This window comes from Euwallacea fornicatus, chromosome 1 (assembly GCF_040115645.1).
Source record: "Euwallacea fornicatus isolate EFF26 chromosome 1, ASM4011564v1, whole genome shotgun sequence".
Taxonomy (NCBI): domain Eukaryota; kingdom Metazoa; phylum Arthropoda; class Insecta; order Coleoptera; family Curculionidae; genus Euwallacea; species Euwallacea fornicatus.
The window spans coordinates 1189545-1215866 of record NC_089541.1 but is presented as its reverse complement, the minus strand read 5'-3'; the positions used below and the strand labels follow the sequence as shown (position 1 = coordinate 1215866).

The 26322-nt window shown below is 37.0% G+C and overlaps 4 protein-coding genes across 11 annotated transcripts; 2 read left to right on the top strand and 2 right to left on the bottom strand.

Annotated features, from left to right (window-relative positions):
- Window positions 1-262: 262 nt before the first annotated feature.
- Myb (proto-oncogene like protein Myb) lies at window positions 263-17814 on the top strand. Of its 3 annotated transcripts, none has more exons than XM_066285392.1 (12): window positions 264-443; window positions 7670-7805; window positions 9192-9341; window positions 11075-11303; window positions 11627-11832; window positions 11941-12247; window positions 12396-12787; window positions 13007-13309; window positions 13366-13533; window positions 13675-13791; window positions 16862-16948; window positions 17156-17814. In XM_066285392.1, the coding sequence occupies exons 1-12, from the start codon at window positions 409-411 to the stop codon at window positions 17273-17275; spliced, it is 2250 nt and encodes a 749-aa protein (XP_066141489.1). In that variant the 5' UTR covers window positions 264-408; the 3' UTR covers window positions 17276-17814. The 3 variants fall into 3 exon arrangements, with proteins under 3 accessions (XP_066141500.1, XP_066141489.1, XP_066141480.1); XM_066285383.1 differs by having other exon boundaries at window positions 11938-12247; XM_066285403.1 differs by lacking the exon at window positions 16862-16948 and having other exon boundaries at window positions 263-443; window positions 11938-12247.
- A 758-nt stretch (window positions 17815-18572) lies between these two features.
- On the bottom strand, window positions 18573-20938 carry Ras64B (ras-like protein 2). Its single transcript, XM_066285683.1, has 3 exons — window positions 20685-20938; window positions 20413-20500; window positions 18573-20298 (listed from the first exon to the last, which is right to left on the bottom strand). Exons 1-3 carry the CDS (start codon window positions 20787-20789, stop codon window positions 19889-19891), a joined length of 603 nt encoding a protein of 200 aa, XP_066141780.1. The 5' UTR covers window positions 20790-20938; the 3' UTR covers window positions 18573-19888.
- A 137-nt stretch (window positions 20939-21075) lies between these two features.
- On the bottom strand, window positions 21076-23703 carry LOC136340970 (cytochrome P450 4C1-like). 3 transcript variants are annotated; one of them, XM_066285516.1, is made up of 9 exons: window positions 23433-23703; window positions 23177-23374; window positions 22930-23118; window positions 22496-22875; window positions 22343-22411; window positions 22006-22177; window positions 21774-21947; window positions 21539-21721; window positions 21076-21261 (listed from the first exon to the last, which is right to left on the bottom strand). In XM_066285516.1, exons 1-8 carry the CDS (start codon window positions 23608-23610, stop codon window positions 21561-21563), a joined length of 1521 nt encoding a protein of 506 aa, XP_066141613.1. In that variant the 5' UTR covers window positions 23611-23703; the 3' UTR covers window positions 21076-21261; window positions 21539-21560. The 3 variants fall into 3 exon arrangements, with proteins under 3 accessions (XP_066141613.1, XP_066141623.1, XP_066141604.1); XM_066285526.1 differs by having other exon boundaries at window positions 21076-21239; XM_066285507.1 differs by lacking the exon at window positions 21076-21261 and having other exon boundaries at window positions 21406-21721.
- Window positions 23704-24570: 867 nt separating this feature from the next.
- On the top strand, window positions 24571-26057 carry Mat1 (CDK-activating kinase assembly factor). Of its 4 annotated transcripts, none has more exons than XM_066285622.1 (3): window positions 24571-24773; window positions 24972-25118; window positions 25178-26057. In XM_066285622.1, exons 2-3 carry the CDS (start codon window positions 24995-24997, stop codon window positions 26008-26010), a joined length of 957 nt encoding a protein of 318 aa, XP_066141719.1. In that variant the 5' UTR covers window positions 24571-24773; window positions 24972-24994; the 3' UTR covers window positions 26011-26057. The 4 variants fall into 4 exon arrangements, with proteins under 4 accessions (XP_066141719.1, XP_066141729.1, XP_066141711.1 ...); XM_066285632.1 differs by having other exon boundaries at window positions 24571-24842; window positions 24898-25118; XM_066285614.1 differs by lacking the exon at window positions 24571-24773 and adding an exon at window positions 24774-24852.
- The last annotated feature ends 265 nt before the right edge of the window (window positions 26058-26322 follow it).

The window sequence follows — 26322 nt, the reverse complement described above, 5'->3', positions numbered from 1 at the left end:
AATAAATGTTCTTTTATATACAATTTTTAGTTCAGGTGTGTACACAGCTTACAATTTGTAACTTTTATTTGGAAGAAATAAGTACAAAATAAAAGTTCTGTAACCACAAAATTATCGATAGGTATTTAAAGGGTAAGGGCTTCAGGTTCAGGTACAGGGATATAAGAAACTACGCGCACTGGAACTGTTCCGAACCATTCCCACGGTAAGAAGGAAAGCACTAGTGGCATCGATTTCGCGCTCGCGCGTGAATTAGTAGAGTTCCCTACGTCATAGGGCAGCAGTTCTCAAATAATCCCCGCGCGGACGTTAACGTCGTTAACGTTCACGTATCATTTAACGGTATAGCGTTGTAAAGTTCGATCCCGTGTTCAGTGTCCTGGAGTTCGTGGGCCCCAAATCGGGGACATGGCCTACTATCACGACAACCTCCAAATAGATTTGTAAGTACTACCTTTCAATTGTTTAATTTTTGTAATCGCCATTTAGGTGGGATGTTTTGACTATTGTGTTCAACTCGGGCAAAAATTGTGTGAATTTGAGATATTTTTGTAAACATTAGCTTTACCTCACTTTATAAATGTGGATTTCCGGGATTCTTTTTGCGATTTATAACCCAGGAGTAACCGATTTTTTTTCAAAAAACAATTGAAATAACGACAGAAAACAAACGAGGTTAGACTTTTAACTGTGTGACGTAACCAGAGGCGCGATGGCCATGTTGTTCGGATTTCGTCAAATTACGTATAAATCAAAACTTGACAAAAATAATCGAAACCACACAATTTTCAATTAACAAAATATTGTCAGTGGTATATGAAATAATAAAATTAAACATGCCTCGTTAATTTGAGAGAAATTAAAAAATGGGACTGTAGAACATTTATCTCTGTTATATGAGGTGAAGAATAATATTTCTGCGCTCATCATGTTCTATTTGTTTCAAATTTCAACGAATCAACAGTACATATTTAGTTTCTATTACTTTGTACAACATTGGGAAGCTATTGGTTATTGATAATCTTGGTTCCAGGTAAATTTTCCAAAAAGCCAGTAATTGCTAGAGATGTAAACATGATTAAATTAGTTAAACTTCAACACAAAAAAATGGAAGTATTGAAACCTCCCTGTCCTTGTTTTTGCACGCTAAAAATAAAAAACCTTCAAGTACAAGCAGAGGTATCATTCAGGGCCCCTAGTAGTTCTATTTCTAATTCATAGATTTCTAGGAACAGCATTAAATAATATGTAAACGTGACAGGTAAATAAGAATAAAAATAATAGTTGTGCGTTCAATTTTTTGTTTTTGACTTTCAAGGATATTGAAAAGATGTTCTTAATATATACCCTTCCATGTCATTGTTTCTGTGAGAAACTGTCTTTTAGATACAATTTATATGTCCAGCTACAGGGTAATTAAAGAATAACTGAAAACTTTTCAAAAATACCTTGTCAGTTTTTTAATTCCAGGCTAAATAATTGTTCAAATAAAGAAAATCCGCCACACATGCCCCGAGATGTCCACTAAAGCCACTAAATGTTCTTACAATGACACTTCTGGAATATTCATACTACCGAATGCAGGGGGCTGGGAATGAACAAATTTGCATGGTTTTTTGTTCTTTTATCTTGTGAGGTATAAACAAATATTTTTGCCAAGATGAGTGCTCACTAAAGATTCTAGAACAAACTTTCACAATCCTTTTTATTGTATCAAAAAAATCTTACTAAGATTCAGGTTTTATTTTGAGTGCCTGTGTACAAATAAAAACAATTTAAATTGACAGCCCCGCCCGTAACTAATTCGGTCTTAAACAAGCTAACAGCAGGGACAAAAAATTACTTTCTTTATGCCTTACATGATTCTATGATGTTATTAATCTTTGCAAACATTGATAGTCAAAGTATAAGTTCTTTGGTATTTCGTTTAGTTTTTACTCTGATCTGACCACAGCATTGGGGGGAAATCATTTTGCAGGAACGTCCAACAAGGACAATAACTTTATTTGTCAAAATTTAGTTGTTTAGTAATATTTGCATCTATTAAGTAGTAAATCTGGATGGCCCCATTTGGGATTAGCGCAATAAAATGGCCGACTTTTTAAGGCTTTCGATCATGGACGACTACTGTCAATTCAAAATTTCCCTGCAGGCTTTCAAGGGTAATGGCGTTCGGTATTAACCACCGACTGTCAAAAGATATATTCTGTAATATAAAAATAACTGCTAAAGAGGTACTATCTGGGATTAAACCAATCTGCCCCCGCGGATAGTTCTTTGGTTATGCAACGTGGTATATCAAAATCTAAACGACCCATACTGGAGGTGTACTTACTTCAAGGAATTTTAGTTCTAAATATCAAGACTGGAGCGCATCACTTCTATTATTATAAACGACATTTGACAACATGGCATAATGTTAAATTTTAAACTTATTTGCACACGTTTTGCTTGAGGCGGAAAGATTTCGGTTGAGGAATGAGATCATCAGAAGGCTAAATTAAAGCAAATATTTAAACATCTAGGCACTACATTAGAGCTCTTCAATGACGGCGAAACCTGTTCCAAAATGTAATATTTGCTCCCTGGATATGTTAACTTTTCCTTACAAAATATAGTTTCTAATTCTTTTCATACCCTAAGTAACTTTTTGGCCAATTTCCAAGGCGGTACCACCTATTTCGAGACGTCTGGGACAAGGACTTTTGTGTCCCATTTGCCGAGCCCCTTCTTGCACAAATTTATATTCTTGCAGCTGTCTTGGAACGCGTGCTGTCTGCTCTATGCCCTTCCGCGTGTTATTCGAGGGAATTCATTGATACTTTCTTATATAGGTACATTCGATTTTTTCTGAGCCTTTGTGTTCCGCCCCAGGGGGATATCTTGATGGTTTAAGAGTGTTAGTTAACCTTTAGACGATAAAATCACGCTTCTACCATAAGCCAACTGAGAGTCTGGTTACGACCTCCAAAGTTGCTTGCTTCTTAAATTACTGAATTTGATAAGTGCTTTAGATACATTGCAGGGCTTCCCTGCGATGTGTCTGACGGGCTTAAATCAGGCAGTTGTGCAGGCCACCCGGACCTATATAACTAAGCCTGCACCTTGTGCTTCGCCATCAAGAGCAGAAAAAATAGCCACCCAAAAAATTGATTATCGCGATTCGCGTTGCCACCCTATTGTCGGGTGTTATGGCTTGGGGGTGTTTGAACAATATACTAAATGCAGCTGCCCTCCATGATGGTGAACCCGGTTTCAGCGGTCATTGCTTTGCGGGCAATCCACTCATGGACGCGTGGAGGCAGTACCTAATGTATGAATGGAAATTGAACTTGTTAGGTTAATAAGTACCCGGTGAGATGAATGGTTAAGTAGCTTTTTGTGTCATATGTGGGTGGATGGGTGCAGACACACATTGCAATGACATGGTCGAGTGGAAAGCACGAGATAGGCAGGTACAGAAGTGTAGCGTTCCCAATTTCAGAATTCTATAATTATAGTTGCATTTTTGACATATTCGAATGTTAAAAAAATGCCCTTTTGACTCTTCAACTTTCTAGCAATATTTTCACATCAGCATTCATAATTCATGTTTAGTTTTCTCGTTCTATTATTTAACATTCTATTAGTTGGGACCATCAACAACCAAACTCGTTTTATGTTTGGAGTAGAATTCCTAATGAAAAATTCAATGATCACTAATTACCATTCTTCTAATTCGTTAATTCATGCCTCACTTCCCTCTTTCATAGGTTTGGATAATTATTACTGGTGGTAGGTAGGCATCTGGCAATTTCATACCTCCCTAATCATCCCTCTATTGTCCCTCCAGGTTTTTGCCACATAAGTAACAAAAATTCCACCCCCTCCCGCTTTTTCTCACGTCAAGTTGCAAACTATTTCATATAGAAACCTCCTCCCCGCCTTCCCCTTTCACTTCAAGGGAACAAGTCCGTCGTCCTTTGAATAATAAGAATAATTGCATAAGATCCCAAAAATTTCCCACGGAAAGCCCCTTGATGGAGCACAGGTAAGGCCCGGTCTTCATAGAACTTTTAATCGCTGTTTTCTATGGAAATGTGTGCTGCTTGTCTAGGGGTGACTGCACACTTTTTGGGGTGCCCCTCACCCTTGTTTTCGGTGCTCTTCTCGCTTGTCACTTGTGCACTGTATTTTAAGGGTCAGATTTGTTGCTGTTTTTTCTCATGGTCTTCAAGGTTCGGAAAACATTCAACCAATTCAAGCCAGTATGGACGTTCGATAGTATTGAACATCCATATGAGCAAGCGAAATATGGAAAAAAAGGAACAGCAAAAATAATCTCTTGTAGCCTGCGTCGGTACACGGTCGCAATTTAATATCTTAAAGCAGTCATATTTCATTATGGCCCTATTCGTTATGGGACCATTGAAAAGGCGATCTTATTGTAACAGAAGTCCAGGTGGTCATAAATCCGCCGCATTCGCGACAACTCAACTCTCAATTTCTCGATTGATTGATTGGCGGCACTAAAAATGGATGCGGCATTTTTCAAATTATTTAAGGGAGATAAAGGAAAAAATTGCTGATCTCAGGATGCATTTCAAAATTACATCATCTTCTTGTAATATTATCAAGTCGAGATGGTGGTAAATCCGCCATTTTGTCCATAGATACAGGACAATTCGCAGTGACTGTATCACCCCACCTCGGTCGATCAGTCAATACCTCAAATTAAACTAAATTAACTCAAATCCACGCTAAGAAACTCGTTCTCAAGCTCACTACATCCCTTCCTAGGCCCACTAATGGCGCGTACACGCACCGAGTTCATACACACAAGGGGTCATACGGGCCTGGCAGGTGTCCTATATGACTCCCCTTCGTAGGCAGATGGGCCTCCCTTCGTAGTTGCCCTGCGGATCGATGAAAGGGTCTTATCGAAACATGTTATGTATATCTAATCTTGTCTCCGAAGGCAATTAATGAGGATTTCATTCCGATCGTTGTTGTTCGATTTTTGTAAGAGCCCCCGATTAGGATGGGACTTGCGATGTCTTAATGCGGCGCGAAAAAAAAAATGAATTTCGATTATTGAATTCAATAATAATTGGCAGCTGAAAAGTATTCGCAATTAAATTGAACATTCCATGTTGTCGCCTAAAGTGGGTCAGTTGGGGATATGGTATTTTCAACATGCATTATGTGGTCATCCTCTTATCAGTAGGACTTTTATTAAAATCGCATTCACGACGACCCCTCTGACTTTTGCGAGCAGTTTATCAGCGTCCAATATTTTACATATTCTGACTTGCACATCAGGCAAATTTCCGGTTTAATCATTATAATGTTGAAACTAGGTCGATATGATTCTGATGCTCAACACAAAGAAGGATTTTTCGGGGTCAAAACCCTTTGAAGAAGGGCTGGCAGAGGGGCGAGAAGCCCCCGGCATTGTCATCTTTGCATACAGCAACTACGAATTATAAACTTAAATAGGAAATGACCCTATTTGATCAAAACTCTTCCTTCGAGCTGGGGTGGGAATCGAAGCAAATGCGTGCAAGACAAAGGAAGGAAGTCTCTTAAAGTGCTGTATGCAGGGTTTTAGGTCGGTCAAGCATGTTTCCTTTTCGGATAATTAGTGGGACTACAGGACAGATCCAAGTCAGAAGGGACAAAATCTTGATTTGTTTGTTTGGATGCAGCGAAGCAAAATTGTCGGAAACGGGGAAGATTTCGGGTCGAATTAATCGAGTGGATCTCCTCGTAGTACTTACGTAGAGCTTCAAAATATTGTTAATGAATATTTGTTCGAATGAATTGAAACCGAAGAGCAGAGAGCGATTTTGGAATAATTCGTTGAAGATGTGACCGATGTCCTTTATTTCGGACGTCGTATGTGAATTTTGCACATGATTAAAGGGTTTTCTTCCAAAAGTAATTACAGCACACGACAAAGTAACGAAAAATTGTGTTTTTATGCAGTCATACTATACCAAAGTCAGTTGATACGCCCGGTAAACATTTTTGATTTAAACATCTCGAAAACAGGCAAGTAAATTACCCCCCACTGGTCCGATTGTGACGTCTAATCATCCGCCATTTTTGCCATTATTTCTGATTTATTTTGAAGAAAATCGATAAAAAAATGGTGAGCAAATCGAGATTTGTTCGCTTTGGAATTAAACATACAGACAGGTACATAGGCAACCAGCTATACCGAGCAACCAATTTTTCCGGCTGTGGGGGAGACGTCAGCCAGGCAGTTGTGACGTTTGACTTCACCCGCCATTTTACACTATTATTAGTAATTTATTATCATAATTTCCCACAAAACTTTAAATAAAAAAACGCGTAACCCTACAAATAAATGCTGCTGTTGAATTGTGTATTTAGTCCAATTTCGTGCCCAAACAGACCATTTTTGAGCTGGAATAATTATCGGTCCCTTGTGGCACACCTATAAACCCTGTTTACCCGCCTTTAGCTTTCCTCTTTGCCTCAGAGTAACAAATTTTTAATAGCCCATCGGCCAACTGTTGCAAGGCTCATGCCATGATATAATTATATAGCTATTACCCCCCGTATATCGCCTAGTGAAGCGGATATAATAGTAATTACAACTGGAGATCAATCTCGCCATTTCATATTTATTATATGAAAATTCGGTGAAAATTTACATCGAACAAAATGTCTTATTCTTGAGGTGGTACAGATCTATATGTGACTGGCCGAATTAAATTAAGGACACTCAGTAAAATCAGCTTGTTTTAATAAAGCTAACGATGATGAGTTTAGAAAACTCCCGCAGTTCCGCCATGTGCTTCCCACTAATCTCGCACCTGTCCCTGCAAGAGGTTGCAGACCTTCCACCACGATATCCACTTTGGACATTAACCTAGGGTACTGTTAAGGCCAAGAACTTGATCAAACGGTTCTCGATAAGGGCGTATTTGCAATTTGCCCTCTTTAATAAGACATCTGGTTATATTCAGTTCCGCACATAAGTTTTTGCTGCTGTTTACTGCAGGTTTTCTTAAGTATATTTGAAGAGGAGAAAGCCCTTATTAATAAACATCAGAAAGCTGTCGTACCCTCCATGGGTCTCACGTGTAATGCTAGCGATTCAAGGGGGTCTGTCTGCTTGTACCATATGGCGTGTGTGTATATATTTTAGTTGAAGCGTCTTAAAGGCATCTGTTAAGTCTAGTTTTATATTCATTAAGTGTCGTCAATTTAAAACTATGCCTAATCAACCCGTTTTTACGTTCATTAAAAAACACAACATCACCGCAAAAAGACTTATAAATTGAAATATCGTGTTCTAGAAATGCGGTCCCTTAAGGGGGCTACTTCCTGACTCCGTTCCCACGACCCCCATTATAATTCTATTTCACGTAATTCCCTTAAAAAAAGGCGCTGGTCTTTCCGACCTTTCAGCTGTACGAATTTCAATAACGTATTTAGCACCTTTATGGTTATATTTTAACTTATTTATCTGATGGGTTTTTATCTGAAAAACTGGGATTTGGATCCATAATGTAAGGATTCGATAGTACCACAATGGTAAGTCATTGAACCCTGGACGTATTTAAAGTAGCTTTAGTCAAGGCTAAGTAAACGAATGAAATTGTTTGTTTGAAGATGAATGTGCCTTTAACGACACTAATGGAAAATGTTGCTTCAGGTATAAGAAGGAAGTGGAATCTGAGGAGGAAAATAGCGGAAATGAAGAGTCGGATGAATCGGCTGGCACTGAGGAATATCAGCAAGTGGGCAAGGGCAAGAAGCTGATAAATAAAGGAAGATGGAGTAAAGATGAGGTGAGTGTAGTGATGGTAATTTTTAAACTTTTCCAGTCAAATTCGAAGCAAAATCGATATAAAACAAAGAGAAGAAATTGTGCATCGTCCGATTCACTCACATTACTTCTTTATGCACAACTATGTTTTAATAAAACAAGGCATTTTATGTTATAATGGTTTTACAACCACAATTATTTAATAATTATTAAAATTAAAGTTAAGCAATAAATTTATTATTTTCTTCAAAGATAATTTAATGTAATTCTTTTTGGTTTATTAATATCTGAGGAGCTTTCTGCTTGTTGTCTTAGGAGTAGTTTGGACCAGGTTCCGAGGCGTGAAAATTACTTTTATATGTTCCACCACCACTATCCATGATGACCCTGGAGCGCTCTAGTTTTTCGACCCCCTTACCCTTCGAATACCTACCGATATTTTAGTGTTTTAATTACTTGGCGGCTGTGACAGATAATTGTGGTTATTTTGGAGTAATTTTAAATTTTTTATCTCTGTATTTACCTTTTAAAAATAAAAAAAGCCTCTCGTAATTTTCATAAATACGAACACTGTACCGTTTTCGTTCCGAAAAAAGCTGTTTCTGCCCTCCCTAACGTTAATACCCGTGGATTTAACGTTTTTGAAGTATGTTACTCAAATTCTTCATCGCAGCGCTAAAGCGCCCCCGAGTGGTGCAAAACTTCTATTACCTAGAGCGTAATGGTGCAGATTGTCCGAAGCCGTTTGTCAAATGGCGGTAAAAATTTCAATCACCAAGGTGGGCTAAGCAGGAAAACGGTTTTTAATTTTACAATAATGATTGGAAATTTACTGATAACAAATTAGTTTTTGGCTTTGTGTGATGTGACCATGGATGATTCGGCATTTTAATATTAGGGACCAATCATCGTTAGAAATGAGAATAAGTGGAGGATTCGCCGGCATTTTTTATCGTCTTAACGTGAGTGAATGTCGTTTTCAACTGAAAACCCCATGAACGGTACGAGAAAAGACTACATGAATTTGAAGTGCCAGACGTTAAACTAATCGCGGATCGTACGCGTCTCAGGCCGTCCAAGAAGACTTGTACCGCGGCCTTTGATATGCAACCCAGAATACATGAATGCATTCTGTATATATCCCAATGCTGTGTTTATTTCTCTATTATTCAAAAAATAGGGACCTTCTCTGAAGAGGACTAGAGAAGGGCAGTGCAATATAAAATTAGCTTTTTTAAGGAAACGGATCGTGACAAATGACACAAAACTAAAGCTCAAATATCAGGTGTTAAAAAGCGCAATTCGGCTGGTTAACATTTGATTAATACGTTACGTTTGTATATGTTATGTAATTTATTCTCTTTGCCAAAGCAAACACAAATTCAATTATTTGTTTTGTTCTCTTTAGGACACCAAACTTAAACAGTACGTCGAAGAGTACAATGAGAAATGGGACTTGATAGCAGAGCATTTCCCGGATAGGTCCGATGTGCAGTGCCAGCAGCGCTGGACCAAAGTCGTCAACCCGGAGCTGGTCAAAGGGCCATGGACTAAAGAGGTAAGTGAAAACAAACTTTTCTATAAACAAGTGGCGCCCTTAACACCACTAATCCGTACCCGAAAGAATGCACCTGATGGCCGCCGTCTACCTGATGTGGGTGGCTGCAAGGTCGCATTCGGCACGTTCTTTCATTTAAAAAAAAAGGATGATTGGAGAAAGCCCTTTATTGTGGCTAACATTGCTTAGTGTCTAAAGGTACTTACAAATAGCTTTGTCAGTACGAAAGTGTCTAAATTGCTGCAAAAGTTAATTCAACTTGGGTGGGACTCCACCTCATTTAGTTTCTGCTCGGATTGGAGACACGAAAACAACAGGGTTTTCTGTATATTTCCCAGGAATTTCAAGCCCTAGAGGCCTGAGAAATCAATTTCTGATCGAATGTTAATTCGATGATGAAGACTCGTTTTCTACACGTAGCAACTCGTTGAGGTCTCAATGCCATTTTATTTCCTCCCCTTTGTGGGCTTTCATGCGTGTATATCATGCAAAGAATAAAACAAAGGGCCTGCTGCCTTGGGGATGGGAACACCTCGGCCAGTTCCCACAAGCCTAAAGGCACGCCGTCCTTTATCTACATTATTTATTGTACAATAAGCTTAAAGATTGTCAACAATAATTAAGTCGCAGCAGAAACAATTTTAGGAACTCCTGCGTTATGTGGCAACATTTCTTAGATGTTCAGAAATTTAAACATCCAAAACACGACGTTAAAAGGGCACTAAAGATGATAGCATTGTTGCCATTTTGTTGAAGAAACCTGGCTGTTTCATTGATTTTTAGCGGACTTTTTAAAATTATTTGTCCGTTTTCACGGATAAAGGGAGCGTTTAGTACAGTAATAGACCAATTACCATGGGTACTTCAATAGAATTTTGTAACGAGAAATATAATAGTGAACGAGATTTGCCGGACGCTAAAGGCCAAGAATTGCGTCTTCACGATTCAAATAATTGTCGGTACAACTGAACCATAATATGATATTACCGGCCGTACGTTACGTCCACTGTGTTATTTAGATTAGTGATTGTTATGGAGGTACTTGACAATCTATGTATATCCGTATACATACATATGTATATCCGTTAGTTAGAATATCCTAAAGATATTCACTCATTCGACATCGTTGGGCGTTGCGTGTCTAGCAATTGATTCCTCTATAAAACTGTTCGTATAAAAGCACCTTTATATAGTTAGGTAATTGAAATTTGAAACTAGAGACTCTTAGACTGTCCAACGGTTATCTGTTGGGTAACAACCAGCGGTTAAAATTCAAATTCGAAACTCGTTCGCGTACTTGTCTACTCGCTAATAAATCCTCGGCCTTGGCATTGTTTGCCGGGCACCACTCTATGGAATGAATGAATATTATTTAGATTAAATACTACATATTTTGCTCGGTGACGCATGTTTCTATGAAGAAACTTCTGCAAAAATGTTTGCAATACGAAGTTTCCACACTGTCCACGGAGATGGGCCCTAATTAAACAGGAAATCGTAATCAGTCTAGAACGACCGTCAGGCTTCTGTAAGTTCGTGCCATCGTCCAATTTGGTGTGGATTTTTATGTGAGAAAATGAGACTTCGACCGATGGCCGAACATCTGTTAAATGCCCAACACGGGAACGGTATTGCACCCATTAGGATTTTTCAAAGTTGAATAACAATTGTGGGAGAGCTGGCAAAGCGTGAAATTTTTTAAAGTAAAGGGTGTTGTGTTTTTTTTTTTACAGGAAGACGAGAAAGTAATCGAACTGGTGAACAAGTACGGGGCTAAAAAATGGACTCTAATAGCGCGTCACCTCAAAGGGAGGATCGGAAAGCAGTGCCGCGAGAGGTGGCACAACCATTTGAACCCCAAAATCAAGAAATCTGCTTGGACGGAGCAAGAGGACGAAATTATTTATCAGGCGCATCAGGTCTTGGGGAACCAATGGGCCAGGATTGCCAAGTTGTTGCCTGGTAATGATCCGTTAAACCGAATGATCTAAAATAATTGGATGTAGGGGTCGACAGCCGATATTTTACTAAAACTGAGGAAATTGTTGTAGCCGTTTTGTCATAAAATGGCGTAATGGAGACAAATAAGACGTAAGAGCTTATGGCTACAACAATTCCTCCTATTTAGCCACCGTAGATTAATGACTCATTTATTAAAAAGGTACTTAAAAACTGTAAAAAAATGATACTACGTCCAGTTCTTCTAGCTAGATAATTGATTAAATCTGTGTTTCAATAATTTCGCATCTCTGTTATTGTGTTCTATCATTTGATTTTGGCCATAGGGAGAACTGACAATGCCATCAAAAACCATTGGAATTCGACCATGCGTCGGCGCTACGAGAACGTGGATCCCGATGGCAGGAAAGGAAGGCATAGGAAAAACCAACAACGTCAAGTGGACGTCAGTAGTTTCACTAATCTGCGCATTTCCAACCATCGCAGGTCGCTAGAGCCTGCCAAGCAGGAAAAAGAGGTTTATAGCAACGAGGTAAGTGTATTTATTAATTGTTGTGTTACCTTGCATGAAAAATTAGATGTCAAATTAAATATTTTGTAAATTTTTGAGAGTCTAAGGTTTTAAACTTTTTTGAAGCAGCAAGAATGGATTGAAACGTGCGACCAAGGCAGTAATCAATCGAGTGCTGGTTACTCTGTTGGTGGCCCTACGCCTTCACCTAGCCCTCTGCCCTGTGGAAACGGTTTTGAGCGTCTGGAACTTTCCCCACAGGCCACTGCCATAGCTGAGACGCACAGCTACGCCCGAAGCTACCCCACCGAACAGCAGTCCCCAGTAAAATTAACGCCTCTCACTGAAGAGGCTATTTCTGATTTCGATATGGATTTGCTCAATTCGCCTTCGGTCAGCCCTTTGAAGAACAACAACAAACAACTTATCAGAAATGGTACGTATTTTTTCGTTTATCCTTTATGCTCTTTGTAAACACGGCCTGCTTGAAGTCCTAACTGGAATACGTCATCAGTACCTACCTACCGTACTTATCAACTTTAATTATACGAAGATTTCTTTATTCAATCAATTATTTCTTGCAGTGGTAAATCATCAAACCAATGCCTACCAGCAACAGCAAATCCAAGCGATGCAGCCTCGCGCCTCGACGCCTTCAATCCTCCGAAGAGGAGCGCGGTTGCGGCGTAGGCGCGATAGCGAGGAACAGCCCCAAGTAGATCAAGCGTACTCCAATAGTGAGCCGGGGCCAAGCCGCGACTTGGGGATGATGTTCGAAGGCGGCAAACCCACCATTTTTAGTCCTATACGGGGCAGCGGCAGCGGTATTTCTCCGATGAAGCAGCTGCCCTTTAGCCCTTCGCAGTTTTTGAACAGTCCCTGTGTGGCCAATCTAGGATTCGATGTGGCTATGTCCTCCACTCCAGTGAAGAAAGAACTTGTTTGTGGAGGTAGACCTCAGACTCCACACAAACAGGTTAGAATCAATTTTCTTTGTCGAATTGGACATCTCAAAAATGTAAATGTATATGTATATGTAGTTACTCTATTGTGTGTCCTTTTCGCAAAAGGCATCTGCAGAGTTTCACAAACTACAAAATTTTTGCTTGCAACGCTTTAAGATACTGTTCTTTTGCATGAAGAAACAATGAAACGTTGATTGATTGATTGATTCGTTGATTTACTTTCGTTATAGACATCTACTGACTATAGTCCTCTGAATACCCCGAAAAGCAACCACCAATTCAAGCAAGACACCGTGGAATCGTGTTCGGAAGTAATAACTCCAAACAAACGAGGTTTTGTCCTTAGTGGGGACACGCCCAGGACGCCAACGCCTTTCAAGAAAGCCTTAGCCGACCTAGAGAAGAAATCCGGGCCCATCACGCACCTGCCTGACACTCCGTCTTCGCGATTAGAGGATATCACGGAGATAATGAAAAAGGACCAAGACAGTTCACAGTACGAGACCGACAGCAGTGTTGCTACCTCTGCTGCGGTAAGTGAATTCATCAAATTTGTTGTAAAGTAATGTTGACATTAAAAAATTTTCAGAACGATAGCGGATACATGACTGCGAAAAGGAAGTCCAGCAACGTTTTCTTTGGCAAGGAAAACGTTCTTCCAAACAAGAAAGTCAGGAAGGCCTTAGCTCCCTCTTGGGCTTCCACATCTGTGTCCTCCTGCATGTCCTCTGATGTATCGTTTGCAGTCGAAACTCCGGTAAATTTCTAGAAATAATGTTTTTTGAAAAAAATAAAGCGTTAGTCGGTGTATATATTATTGCACTTTTTCCCATCCTGCATAAAAAAATATTAGTTTTCTTAAAATATCTTATTATTTTTACACTTTTTTTTCTTTTAGAGCAAGTGCCTGATAGAAGACACCTCGATGCTTTTCAGTACACCGCCCTCGCTGATGAAAGACTCGCTGGGTGTAGCCGCGTTGGAGTACTCAACCGCCTCTAACAGCATGTTGAAGGTACATCACGGGTGGTTCAACTACCCGTCCTAATTTCCGCTACTAACCCCACTTTTTGTTTGTTTGCGTTGCGCAATCATGGTCTATTTCGACCAAGAAAAATTTCGCTTTTCTGTATTGTTGTGTTGCCGGTGCCATGCGCTTGTAAAAAGTGTTTGTTTTTCACTCATTTACATTCAGTTTAGACGCGTTTCTCTTTTAAGTGTTTTAATGATTCCTAGAACCAAAAGCTAAAAAAAAAAATTACAGTAAGCGGTGAACAGTAGCAGACATCTGTTCTTTTATTTTATTTGGGTATAACGCCTCACGTGCAAATAGGGGTTGCTGGAGCGGAAGAATTGTACTATTCTCAGTTGCTGCGCTTGAGAATAATATTCACCCTTTACTAAGGGTTCGAACAAAAACCCCTCTGTTCGATGATAAATCTGATCGAATTTATCCAAGACACGCTTCAGATATTTCAACGCCTATTTGAGGTTTTTTTAATGATCACCTTTTACTACAGCCACGCATTCTAGTCGATGCTTATTATCTGTAATGAGCATTCAAAGTCACCAAAGTGTGCAGATAATTGCCAAAAGTTGACAAGTAATTTTTCCGTTGCCTTTCTTTTGACAAAATTCTGGAGCCGACGACATACCAAAATGAATTTTACAGCGGCTTAATAGTGTTGAACGTACAAAAGTCAAATCTACTATTGTGTAACGGAAATTGCCAGAATCCATTCTTCATGTCAATCACGAAAAAATGTCATTATCGTCTAGTCTATTTGAAATGTCGTTACAGTTAGAAAGTAAATATCGGTATCTATAAATTGACTCACTGAAAGGCTTTGAATCCATATATCAACGTGAAGAACCGTGAGGTTTTACCATAATCATTAAAGAATTAATTTATTCAGTGAGATAATTGATCTTTAGAAATGGTCCTTTTGTTTTCTAAATCTTGTAGAGACTTTTTACCCTTATGGAACGTCACGGTGCCCTTGCTTTAACGAAGTTTCAATCATTTTACCAAAGACACAAGGTCTGGTGATCGTCGACCGGGTGGTGTATGTCAATATAGCCACTCATACAACATTTGCCTTCAGATAAATTGCTCACAAAAATAGTCAAAACCTCATATTTTTAACCGTTTTTGAGAATGTGTATTTCGCTAATGTCTTTGCAGATTTCCATGAACAAAATAGGTTCCGAAAGTCCGTTTCTTCTATAATTATTGACGAACTCTCATCTTGAGATAACTTTCCCTCAATGCCATTCAGGACAAAAAAAAATAGCATGAAAAATTGTGAATTTTTCCTCTTCCTATATTTTGTAGCTACGACTATTTCTGAACTGCTTTTGTAACGTCATTTTGTGATTTTGGCTAATATCTCGGAAATTGTTTGGCGGATTTTTCTTTTTAGAAATAATTAAAGAGTTTACGGTTATTTTGGAAATTTTTTCGTCAAAAAATAGTTTTTACCCGAAGGGAACTTTAAAAGGGATAATAGCTGAGTAAAATGCCTTTATCGCTTCCAATTTTTAGCATTTTTTTTGTTATTTTTATTCTCCGTTAAAATGGAAAATGCTTTAGATTCAACCTGTTTTGTCCGTATCTCCGGCATTGAAAATTGCTTGTCCCTTTTCGTAATAACATCTACTAAAATAGCCAAATATGTATATTTTTTTAAAATAATACTTATGCTCAAGTTTCCAACATTCCATTCAAGATTAGGTTTACTTATACATTACACCTACAAAACGAACTAGCATATAGACAAATCGACGTCTATCAAACTGAATCTTTTCAACAATTTTCTGAAACATCGTCGGTTTTTTATGTTTTTTTATATTTTGTTTGTTATTTGTGTTGTTGATAGAGCGCAATCTGTACATAAATACATTACATAAAATATTCTAGGATGATTTTTTAGTATATAAAGTAGGTCGTACTATCCTTTGTCCTTAAACCAAAGCTTAATTATTTGCCTTGACCGAGTCGGGCCTTATTATTTATTTTCTCTTTTCGAATCTATATACATATTCGTTAAATTTGTTTTATTTTTATAAACTTACCATCAGTACCTATATCCTAGAATATCACCCGTTTAACCCCATAACGCGTTACCAAAAGATTGTTATATTATGTGCTCCCCTTACATACATTATTTGCACCATGAGAATATTTTCATACGTCTTGAAAAATTTTTTATTTAGTATTATTCTTGTTGCACTATTTTTGTTTACTTTTAGATTAAATTATGTGAGAGCCTCTTCGATTTTGGCTTTAGTTTAAGGTTTTTTTGTACGTCTAATGGCTGCTAAATGTGTGATTTGTTTTCAAAATTTTTCTATTCACATATGTCGTGTAAATTAAGAAATACCTTTATTTTGTTATTTTGCATGTTTCTTAACGGAATTTTTGCCTTTGACCCGTAATTTCACATGATATTATTAACTAAGGCCTCCTTACTACCACGTGCATGACCCTTTTTAGTTTTTAGTGCTCTAAGGTTCCTACACGTTGAATCACTAAATTCCGCTTTATTAACAACTAACCAAATTTTAATACTAACCAATGATTAACCGAATGAATTTAGTGGTTCAAAGCACCATTAGCTTATACTTACATAATACGTACTTAAAACGATTTGTGTACCTTTGTATATAGAAGAGAAAAGCAAAATAAAGGTATTTTGAAAATTGCATTGCATTGTTTTTGTTTCAGCTTTTTCCTTTTTGTTTGTAGTGGTCTGTAAGCGGCTTTAAAACCTCAATTAATAATACAGAAATTTTGAAGTCTCCAGTTATACATTGAGTGTTAACAATTATCGTAAATGGCAACACGGCGTTGCTCATTTGTCAATCTGTATTGGCTGTCCGGTTCACCCGGCAAATGAGTGCGACAAAGACAACATGCCGCTAAAGGCTGTAGGGCATTTGCTGGGACGTTTTTGGAAAATTTGATAATTATAATGGGAAAAATTCAGTATTATTTGGTTCGTTCAGCAAAATAACAATTAGATTTTTTTAAATAGTTTTTTTTTGTGTTGGTGTTGTGTGCAAATAATCCTTGTATCCTTCAGCTTGCTTGCTCCAAGTCTTCTCCGGGTCATCGCACCTCTGCAGCCAAATGCATCACTTTCGAGGAGACGATATCCAAGACTCCTAAGGTGAGGCCCGCTTCACTTCATTTTTTAATCAGATCTGGGAAGTTTCTGGGATTGATGTAGTGTGGTGGAATATCTATGTACAGTAGTTAGAAAGGTTTTATAAGATTCTTTTTATGACGAGGAGAACCAAATAGAGACGTAAAAATAAATAATAATCTTCTCTGTCTGGTTTTGCTTGACTCTTGAAAATCTTATTTTGTTTTTAAGATCGACAGCTCGTGGGCAATTATTGCATGCGGACGGACGCAAGACCAGTTGGATCTGACTGAAAAGGCGCACCGATTCCTCAAGAGCAACGGTCTGAAGCCGCGCTCGCTTCATTTTTAATAGTTAATTTTTTGTGCATTTCATTGTATTTTAGATTTTAATTCGTTTTTTTGAAGCGTCACAGTATTACCTGGGAACTTGTAATGGACAGGACAAATACTATGTAGGAAGTTATACATGGGTTTAGGTTGCCAAAAATGCGATTGCGCAACAGATATTTTAATCATTCTTTTATCCCGGAGCTGAAGAGGAAGTAGGCAAACCGCATCACATCATTTCGCGATGATAAAATTTAAGAGGGTGACGTCACTTCTTTCCAGTTCCGGATTGTTGGTGTTAGTTTGATTGTAAATTCGTTTATATTTTAACTATTTATATGTAATTGCGTATTACGTTATTATTTATTGTGTTCTATAAAATACAAAAAAATAAATAAAAAGTGAAAATAGTTTGTAAAGTAGCGCGTGGTGTGAGAACATTTAGCTTTAAAGTGTTTTTAAGTACAAATAGCTCAGAAACGAGCATAAATCTGTCGTGGTTTGTTTCAATTAGAATTAATGTTTTTACTGTAATAAATCTGACATACATACCTATCGAAATATATTCTAGTTACAGCTGTCTGTAAGCAGCGTAAATACTATATTTTATGTTGAAATAGTAATGATAATGTAAGTTTTGCCGCAAAGGCTATTTTAAATATCCAATAAAGAATGATAATTTATCACCTAAAACAATAATCGAAAGTTCAAACAGAGAAAAACGGAGAACATGTGCATTGCCTCAGTACTTGAGATTGACTTTTATTAATGTTGAAACTATATTGTACTGCTGGTTCTCATACATATTTTGGCTGCCAGTTTCAAAACATAAAATTAATTGTCTTTTGTTATTTAAACATTTTCATTTGTTCAGATTTAATATGTGAACTTGTTTCACCGTTACATGTTTCGTTTATTAATATTTAAAGAACGGTCGAATGTGCCTGTGTGGCTGGCTCGAAGCAGTCTTTTTCGCTGTGAATCGCCGCTGTGGCATTTACGAGCTATAGACACAATATCCAAACGTTACAGTAGTCGCATATCTTGCATGTTTGAATTGTCTGACCTTTATAGTGCGAGAAAACAAGGTGATATCTTCAAATGCCCCTTTGGACCATCAGTGATCGAACTTACCGTAGCAGACTATAGATTTTTTTTTATCAAAACGGATCTTCCGAGTCTGGACGATAACAATAATCTATTTCTATTACTAATTTTTGTGTTTCGAATGGAGAGTTTCTAATATACATAAAGTTAGAGCACACGAATTGATGCTAACTATTCCCTTAACCCCCAGCGACGCACAAAAACCCCGTGCATACCATTAAACATTTATTATCATCTTAAACTGTAATATTACAAATATAAAATATGAACGCTGAACACAATGTACAAGTATACTATAAATAAAATACAAGCTCCGATACACCTACTTAAAAATAGCACCAGATATTTTCTGATTTATTGTACACCAACCGCTGATCGTGAAATCTACATTTTGCCATTACATTTCGCACCGAATACAATTGTTATTCATACAGAAAAAAATAGTTTTTAAACACACATCCATCATCAGTTCGTTAATAAAACTAGTTGTATAATTTCAATAAATGTGATGTTACGTTTAATGGAACAGTTATTATATTTCATAAACATTTAGCAGCCATTCGGATTGTTAAAGCTTCCAGCAGCAACTAACGAGCGTTCACCATTGTTAAAACGATTATTAAATTAGAGTGAAACTATCCTTTACTGTCGTCAAAATATAGTAATGAGGTCACTTAGATTCCCTCTGCAATTGCATTCACGCACTTAGGGGATTTTTCTTGGAGCTTAGTAATAATTTGAGAACTTCCCCTTTGCGGATGGTCAAAGCGTTAGTTGCGTTTATAGTAATGCACAGCAAAACATCGACTATATAAAATGAACTAGAAATAATAACAATTATTGTTGTTAATTTGGAGTCAATTCAAACTCAAACTACTGTGTGGCAGTGACAACTTTCAGTGTTTTTCTACTGTTTTGCCGACATTCGCACGAATATTACAACCTTATCAGCCATGTGGGAACATATAGGAGAAATAGGGGAAAACCGTGACATATGGCAATGTAACATGGATATGTACAAATTAAGCAATAAAGGAGTTATGGCTAAAGTTACTCTAGAAAAATATATATACGCAATATATAAAAATAACCTTATTGGTGGACTTATAATTATTCACTCTATGGTTGACATCATAAGGTTCTTTTTAATCTACCAATCAAGACTTGCTTGGAAAAATAAAAAATTAACACCCAGAAGTGCAGGTCTTGATCCAGAAAATAGAAAAATAGCCTTCTTAAATGATTCTTTCAAGGGTATCACAAATATGTTTTGTAGAAATATACTTTAAATGTTTTTTTTTTATCTGGGTCTAGATAGATACGGTCAACTACATATAAATTGGTGTTATGAAGTACTTTTCAAGATAACATTGAAGTCTTTAGCACACAGATATAAGCAGCAACAATAAAACCAAGAAATTGCTTAAATAAGGTCTTTGGTGTCTAACAAGAAATTTTCTGATATGTCCCTAATGCTCTGGAAAAAAGATGGAAAATGCAAAACAATGAAATTTATGTACTTACACCATTAAACTATGCAACACCGTTTTTTGTCCTTTTTCATGTAGCCAGACTTCAAGGGCGGCCGTTCAGAGAGCTGGAATTTACGGACGACCCTTACAAGTTCATAAAAGGCATTGTCAACATTCATGCGCATTTTTGCGCTGCACTCTATATAGGGAATTTTGAGGTTTCTAGCCAGCTGCTGAGCCTCTTCTTGCCACACCACCCTCTGCTGTTCTAAGTCCACTTTATTGCCCACCATGAGCATTGGAAATTCATCCCGGTCTTTTACTCGAAGTATTTGTCTGTGAAATTTGTAGATTTCGTCAAAGCTTGATCGTTCAGTTACTGAGAAGACTAATAGGAACCCTTCACCTGAGCGCATATATTGCTCTCTCATGGCACTGAATTCTTCCTGTCCAGCAGTGTCTAAAACTGTAAAATGGGGTCAATGATAAATAGGATCACATAATAAACAACAGTCATTATCCTGGTAATGAGTCTATAAAAGTTTTATGGCAGTTTACTCTTTGTATCTTAGACACTTACTATCTAGCTTAGCGGGTACATCATCAATAACACATTGTTTAGTGTAGGAGTCTTCAATTGTGGGGTCGTAATCAGTTACAAAGTAACTCTGAAAAAAATAAACGTTTCTTGCAGAATTTCAACACACTGTGTAGGTTTTACAAACAAGGTTAATAATAATTTATAATGAATGCTTTGCATTGCCTTATAAAGGTGTTGCACAAAAGTGTCATTTTAAGGAGATCGAGGGCAGTTGATTTAAGACTTGGAAGTAATTATTAAAGGACGTATACCTGAATAAACTGTAGAGTTATTGCAGACTTTCCAACTCCGCCACCCCCGACTATCACGAGTTTGTACGTTGAATTGTTTGCAGTTCTATCGTTCACTTTCGACATTTTCACTTGGCGAAGCACTACAGCGGACTAACAGCCTAAATTTAACCAACAGAAACTTGATATAATGTTAATAAAAACTAATTAAATTCGGTCATTTGTTCCACCTTCTCCACAGGCTCATTTGTGCGAAAACGTAATAATGGGAAAAATGGAAATTGCACCTATCAATGTCAGTGTCAGACAAATCGGAGTGCAACAGTGTTGCCACGTTAAAAGTAAAGATTTGTTTATACTTTGACATGTTTTGGATAACGTATGACGTCACGAGAGTCCAACACACTAGTACTTAAAATGAATGAATTTATTTATAAAAGCAATTTTGGAATTTTTATCAGGCACTGAATATAAAATTTGTACTATAACTTACAATTTAAGGTTTTGACTGTCTATGTTTCAATCCAACAGCGTATGAGGTCATTAAAAATATGTCTCATCTAGAGCTATCAACACCTATGAAATTTCATTCGATTATCTGAAACGTAATTATTTTTGAATTTCTGGTCCGAAACGTTATTTAATGATATGCAAGTATTTCTAACATTAGAATTATTTTGTATACATATATAAAATTCTTGATAGATTGGCGAATCTAATATATTAGAAGAAACACAAACAATAAAAATTAAATATTTACATCTAGATATAGGATGTGTTTGTTTATTGTCTTACATTACACTGTCATATTAAATATTACACTAATTATAAGTATAAGTAAAAAATATGTTTAACCAACTGTATAGATTACTTACTACTAATTGGAGGGATGGGCATTCACTGACATTCCTTAAGTCGAATATGCACTCCGTTCCTAGACTTCAGAATAGTCTCACTTATTAGTTCCATCTCTCTTGGAGGGTTCGCCGGCAATATCTCAAAATTCATGACCATTTTGCTGATGAACGTTTTCATTTCTAATATTGCGAACTTTTGTCCTAAAATGCCCAAACTGCTTTATGTAAAATTCATAAGTTTATTAAAACTAACCAATGCAATTTCGAGGCCCCGCACTGAAAGGAATATAGGTATACGCCGAGTTTTTTGTGGCAGTTTCCATGAACCTCTCCGGATCAAAGTTTTCCGCATTTTCGTAATAATCAGGGTCTCGATGCATGTTGTAAATGGACATTACAATGACGGTACCTTTGGGAATGGTGTGCCCTGTAAGAAAATAATATATAAATGTAAATTTGGTTTTGTTATGGAATTGGACTTCAACCTTTGAACTCTGCATCCTCCTCGACTACTCGAGAAATGACAGGAGCCGGCGGGTAGAGTCTTAAAGTTTCCTTAATTACCATTTCGAGATATTTGAGCCCCTGCAAATCCTGATACGTTATACGAGCGTTTTTGCTCTCGAATACTCCTTTAAGCTCTTCGCGAAGCTGCTTCTGCAGTGAGAAAATACAATAGTCTATAATATACATTATATCCCGGATGTAAAATGCACTCGACCGAGATATAATAGTCCTATATAAACATCGGAATCCAAATTGTTGTGACACCATAAGGCAATTTTTCTATTAAGAGCACAAGATGAATAAACATATTCTTACTTGGATATCTGGGCGATTCGCCAGGACGTGGAAAGCCGAAGAAATCCCCGATGAAGTAGTATCATGGCCCTAAAAATCGCTAACTATTAATAACCCTTTTTCTATTTTGAAATAACAAAAAATGACTGATACCAAATTGTCAAGAAAACTTACAGCAAACATGAAAGTGTCGACCTCTTGCCTTAATTCTTCCTGTGTTAGACGCCGCCCATCGATGGTAGAATTAAGTAAGAGGTCCAGGAACGCCTTTCTGCTCTTCTTGCCCAAGACGTCCTCTGTTTTCTCCTGTTTGGCTTCGCCTTTCATCATTTCTCTGGTTTTTCGTTCGATAACAGAATTCGTAAATTTGTGAGCAATTTTTAGAGATTCAGCCAGAATTTTAGAATCACTGGTCAGATTAAACAAAAAATCAAAGCTTTTCCAGGCAGTAATCCACCGATCCTGGGCGATCCTGGTTATGTTTTTGACTGCATGAACGTATTCGTCGCCCATGCTGTTTTCCTGTGATTGGAGATTTACTCCCATGGCACTTTCTAAATTATTTTAACTCAAGAAATAGATTTTTGTAATTGCCCCGTTATACTGACCGCATATAATATCTAACGTGCAGGCAGTTACATACTGGTAAACATCAAAGGAATTCTTGCCTAATTCCATCTTTTTGAGCTTCTGAATCATGGTATCTACATTGGAGTTAAAAACGTCGACGAAAACTTCAAGGATTGAGAAGTGAAATGTTGGAGTAATGGCCTTTCTATGAGACTTCCATTTTGCACCTGCAATAACGGCTTTATGACACGCTCTTTGATCGCTTGTTAATAATTAAATATTTGCCTTTAGAGATGAGCAAACCTTCTCCAAGCCAAGGCAGCAAAAAATCATAATCGTGGCTCTTGGTAAGAATCTTATTAGAGCTCAGCACAAATTCAAGTATTTCAGAGTTTTTAGTAACAATATTCGATGTACCCAATATTTCCACATAGGAAGATTTGCAAGGGTTGTCGGTAAATCGTTGTAAGTCCTTTAAATTTTCTAAGAAAGAGGGAATTTTATATAGAGGTGCTAAATGAAAAGTAATAATTATTAATACCTGCGGGGTTTCCCATTTCGAAAACTGAGCCCAAAATCGGAACTCTAGGAACGGTTGGCATCCAGCTGGCTACCTTATTCTCCACATTTCGTAGTAACAACCACCGTTTCACGAGGATAGTTATTAGGATGATGGCAAATAATGCCCCAAATGCATTCAAAATCATCGTAGAAATCATAATTACTTGTTGTATCAAAGTGACCTTGTTGACTGCCACAACAAATAAAAATTAGCGGCGATCATTACAGAATCGTTTAAGGTTGTTTGTATATAACTTATATAAAACGCATCAGCATAGTGATAATTATTCAGCAGTGGTGTCCTAGAATATATCACATATACCCACATTTTTATGCCATATGGTCGTCAATTAACTTTTAATGATTTAGTTAGATAATTTCTCTGCAGTTTGACTGAAATTAATCTCAAGTTTAATGATGACTCTTCGATAAACATCGATTGCTACGGCAAGCACTAAGTATCTGGAAAGGAATTCTTTCATATTTCCTTTTGAATTCGGCTTTGTTAGGCGTTTAGTAGATTTCGATTATTTCAGGATATGGCCTATTCTTATCGTTAGCTATACCGGGGATAAACGAAAAAAAAACTTTTTTGTGTACCTACATATGTTTTTTTATTTCGTTCCATGTTTCAAATACAGACACATCATGTATTTTTCCTTTACCATACTGTCAAGAATAATAAACAAACATTTTTGATGTTATATTTCTTTTCTCCACTTTTTGTATGTTTACTTATTACATGTTACACCACTGATTAAATGTTGGTCTGTTCGTTATATAATACATATTAACGAATGCAACTTTTATCTAACTTATGTAAATAGTGGGTATATCAGTGCTTGTAAAAATAATTAGATGGAAAAATTCGACGTTAAAATTATACTGTAATTTTTTAATGTTCTTATAATTATGGAATTTTGTTATTATTTGTTTTTCTATCTAACGTGATTACACATATTTCCTTCTCCGTCGTAAATTATACTTTGGCGCATTTAAATGCAAATGAGTACAAAATATTTTTTATGCTAAACTAAATGAAATAATACGAAACTGATTTTATACAATTAATATTTATGGTAGTTGATTACTTTTCTGTGTAAAACATATGTGTGAGTGTGTGTAAGAATCATCTTATAAGTGTAACGTAAAAACTAGAAAATTTTCGAAACTGGAGCTTAAGGCAAACGATGACATCATCAACCGATTTACTCTTAAAATAATTTCTTTATTGTTTCAATACCTAAACTAGTCTTTCTTTATCATATTCTATTGGTAAAATAAAGATAGAAAATCAACGTGCTCGTCAAATCGAAAGCATGTAAGTTTAATATAAATCAGATGTTTCTGGTTGGGATTTGGTTTGATTTTGAATCTGTTTTCATAAAAGGTTTTTAATTGTAAGTTAAAGAATTTGTAAGGTTCATTTTTCAGATTTCTTTTAGTTTTGAATCATAACAAATATTTTTATTGCATAAGAATAAACTCAAGTTAAGAGAAAATTCTCATCAATTCTCAGTTCTGGCCCCTCAAACCTAAGCAATGGATGACTTCGCCTGTCCAAGATGCCGAACCACGAAATTTCAAAATCCATCCCTAAAAATGATGGTCAACGTTTGCGGACATGGTCTCTGTGAAAGTTGTGTGGAGTTACTTTTCCTTAAAGGTCTGTATTCTCTTCTTTCTCCCCCCCAAAAACTACTACATATAATAACGTTTCTCTAGGCTCTGGTAACTGCCCTGAGTGCAAAATACCTCTTAGACGCAACAACTTTCGAGTTCAGCTCTTTGAAGATGCTGCTGTGGAAAAAGAAGTGGATATTCGCCGTAGAGTCTTAAGAGATTTCAATAAAAAAGAAGAAGATTTTGCTAGTTTAAGAGAGTACAATGATTATCTTGAGGAAATTGAGACAATAATTTACAACCTGACCAATAATATTGATGTGATTAATACAAATAAGAAAATTGAGCAATATAAGAAAGACAATAGGGAGCAAATTCAGAAGGGCAAAGGAAGGATGGGCAGGGATGAGTATGAGTTGGAGGAAATGTTAGAACTTGAGAAACACATGAATGAAGCCAGAAAGCATGAAATCCTACTTGAGGAAGCTGAAGTGAAAAAGAAAAGACTTAAACGCAAAGAGGCCCTCATAGATGAGCTAATGTTCTCCAATACAGATGCCAAAAACATAGTCCAAACGTTCGCTCAACAGGCCAAAGAAGAGGAAGAGGAAACCAGGAAACCTCCACCACCAAAAGTGACCAAATTCTCTAGTGGTATAGAATTTGGCAGGAAATCCCAATCCACATTCCTACCCTTGCCCATGGATGATAGTCCAATGTATGAATACACACCTATTGTGGTAGACCCTAATGGGCCACAGCCTCCATCGGAAGAGGAAGTCATGCAGGAAGGATTTATCAATCATATTAGAACTGAAACTGAACAGGAGAAGGCAGGTGGGTTTACAACTAATATCGCCTGTTTACGAGCACTGCAGGAATCTATGATGGGGCTGTACCACGTTTCGAGAAATTTAGTTAGGAAAGTGTCGTAGATTTGGGTTCGGGTGTGGTTGAATTAAAAATTATTATTATTTATTTATTACGTGCCTTTTTTTATTGCATAACATTGTAATAATTATTATTTAATATATTTTTTGATCTAGAGATAATTGTGATATTCTTGTCAGTTAAATTACAAGTTATATCTGGGCTAGTAAGTTAGAAGATAAGTTTGTCAACATCGCATTAATAAAAAATTGACAGTTCACTTTATTGACATTTGGTAAACAATGTTTTTTTCGTCCAAAAGAATTGTGTTTTCCGCAAGAAAATAAAAAAAATGTAATTAGTGCACAACAGTAATG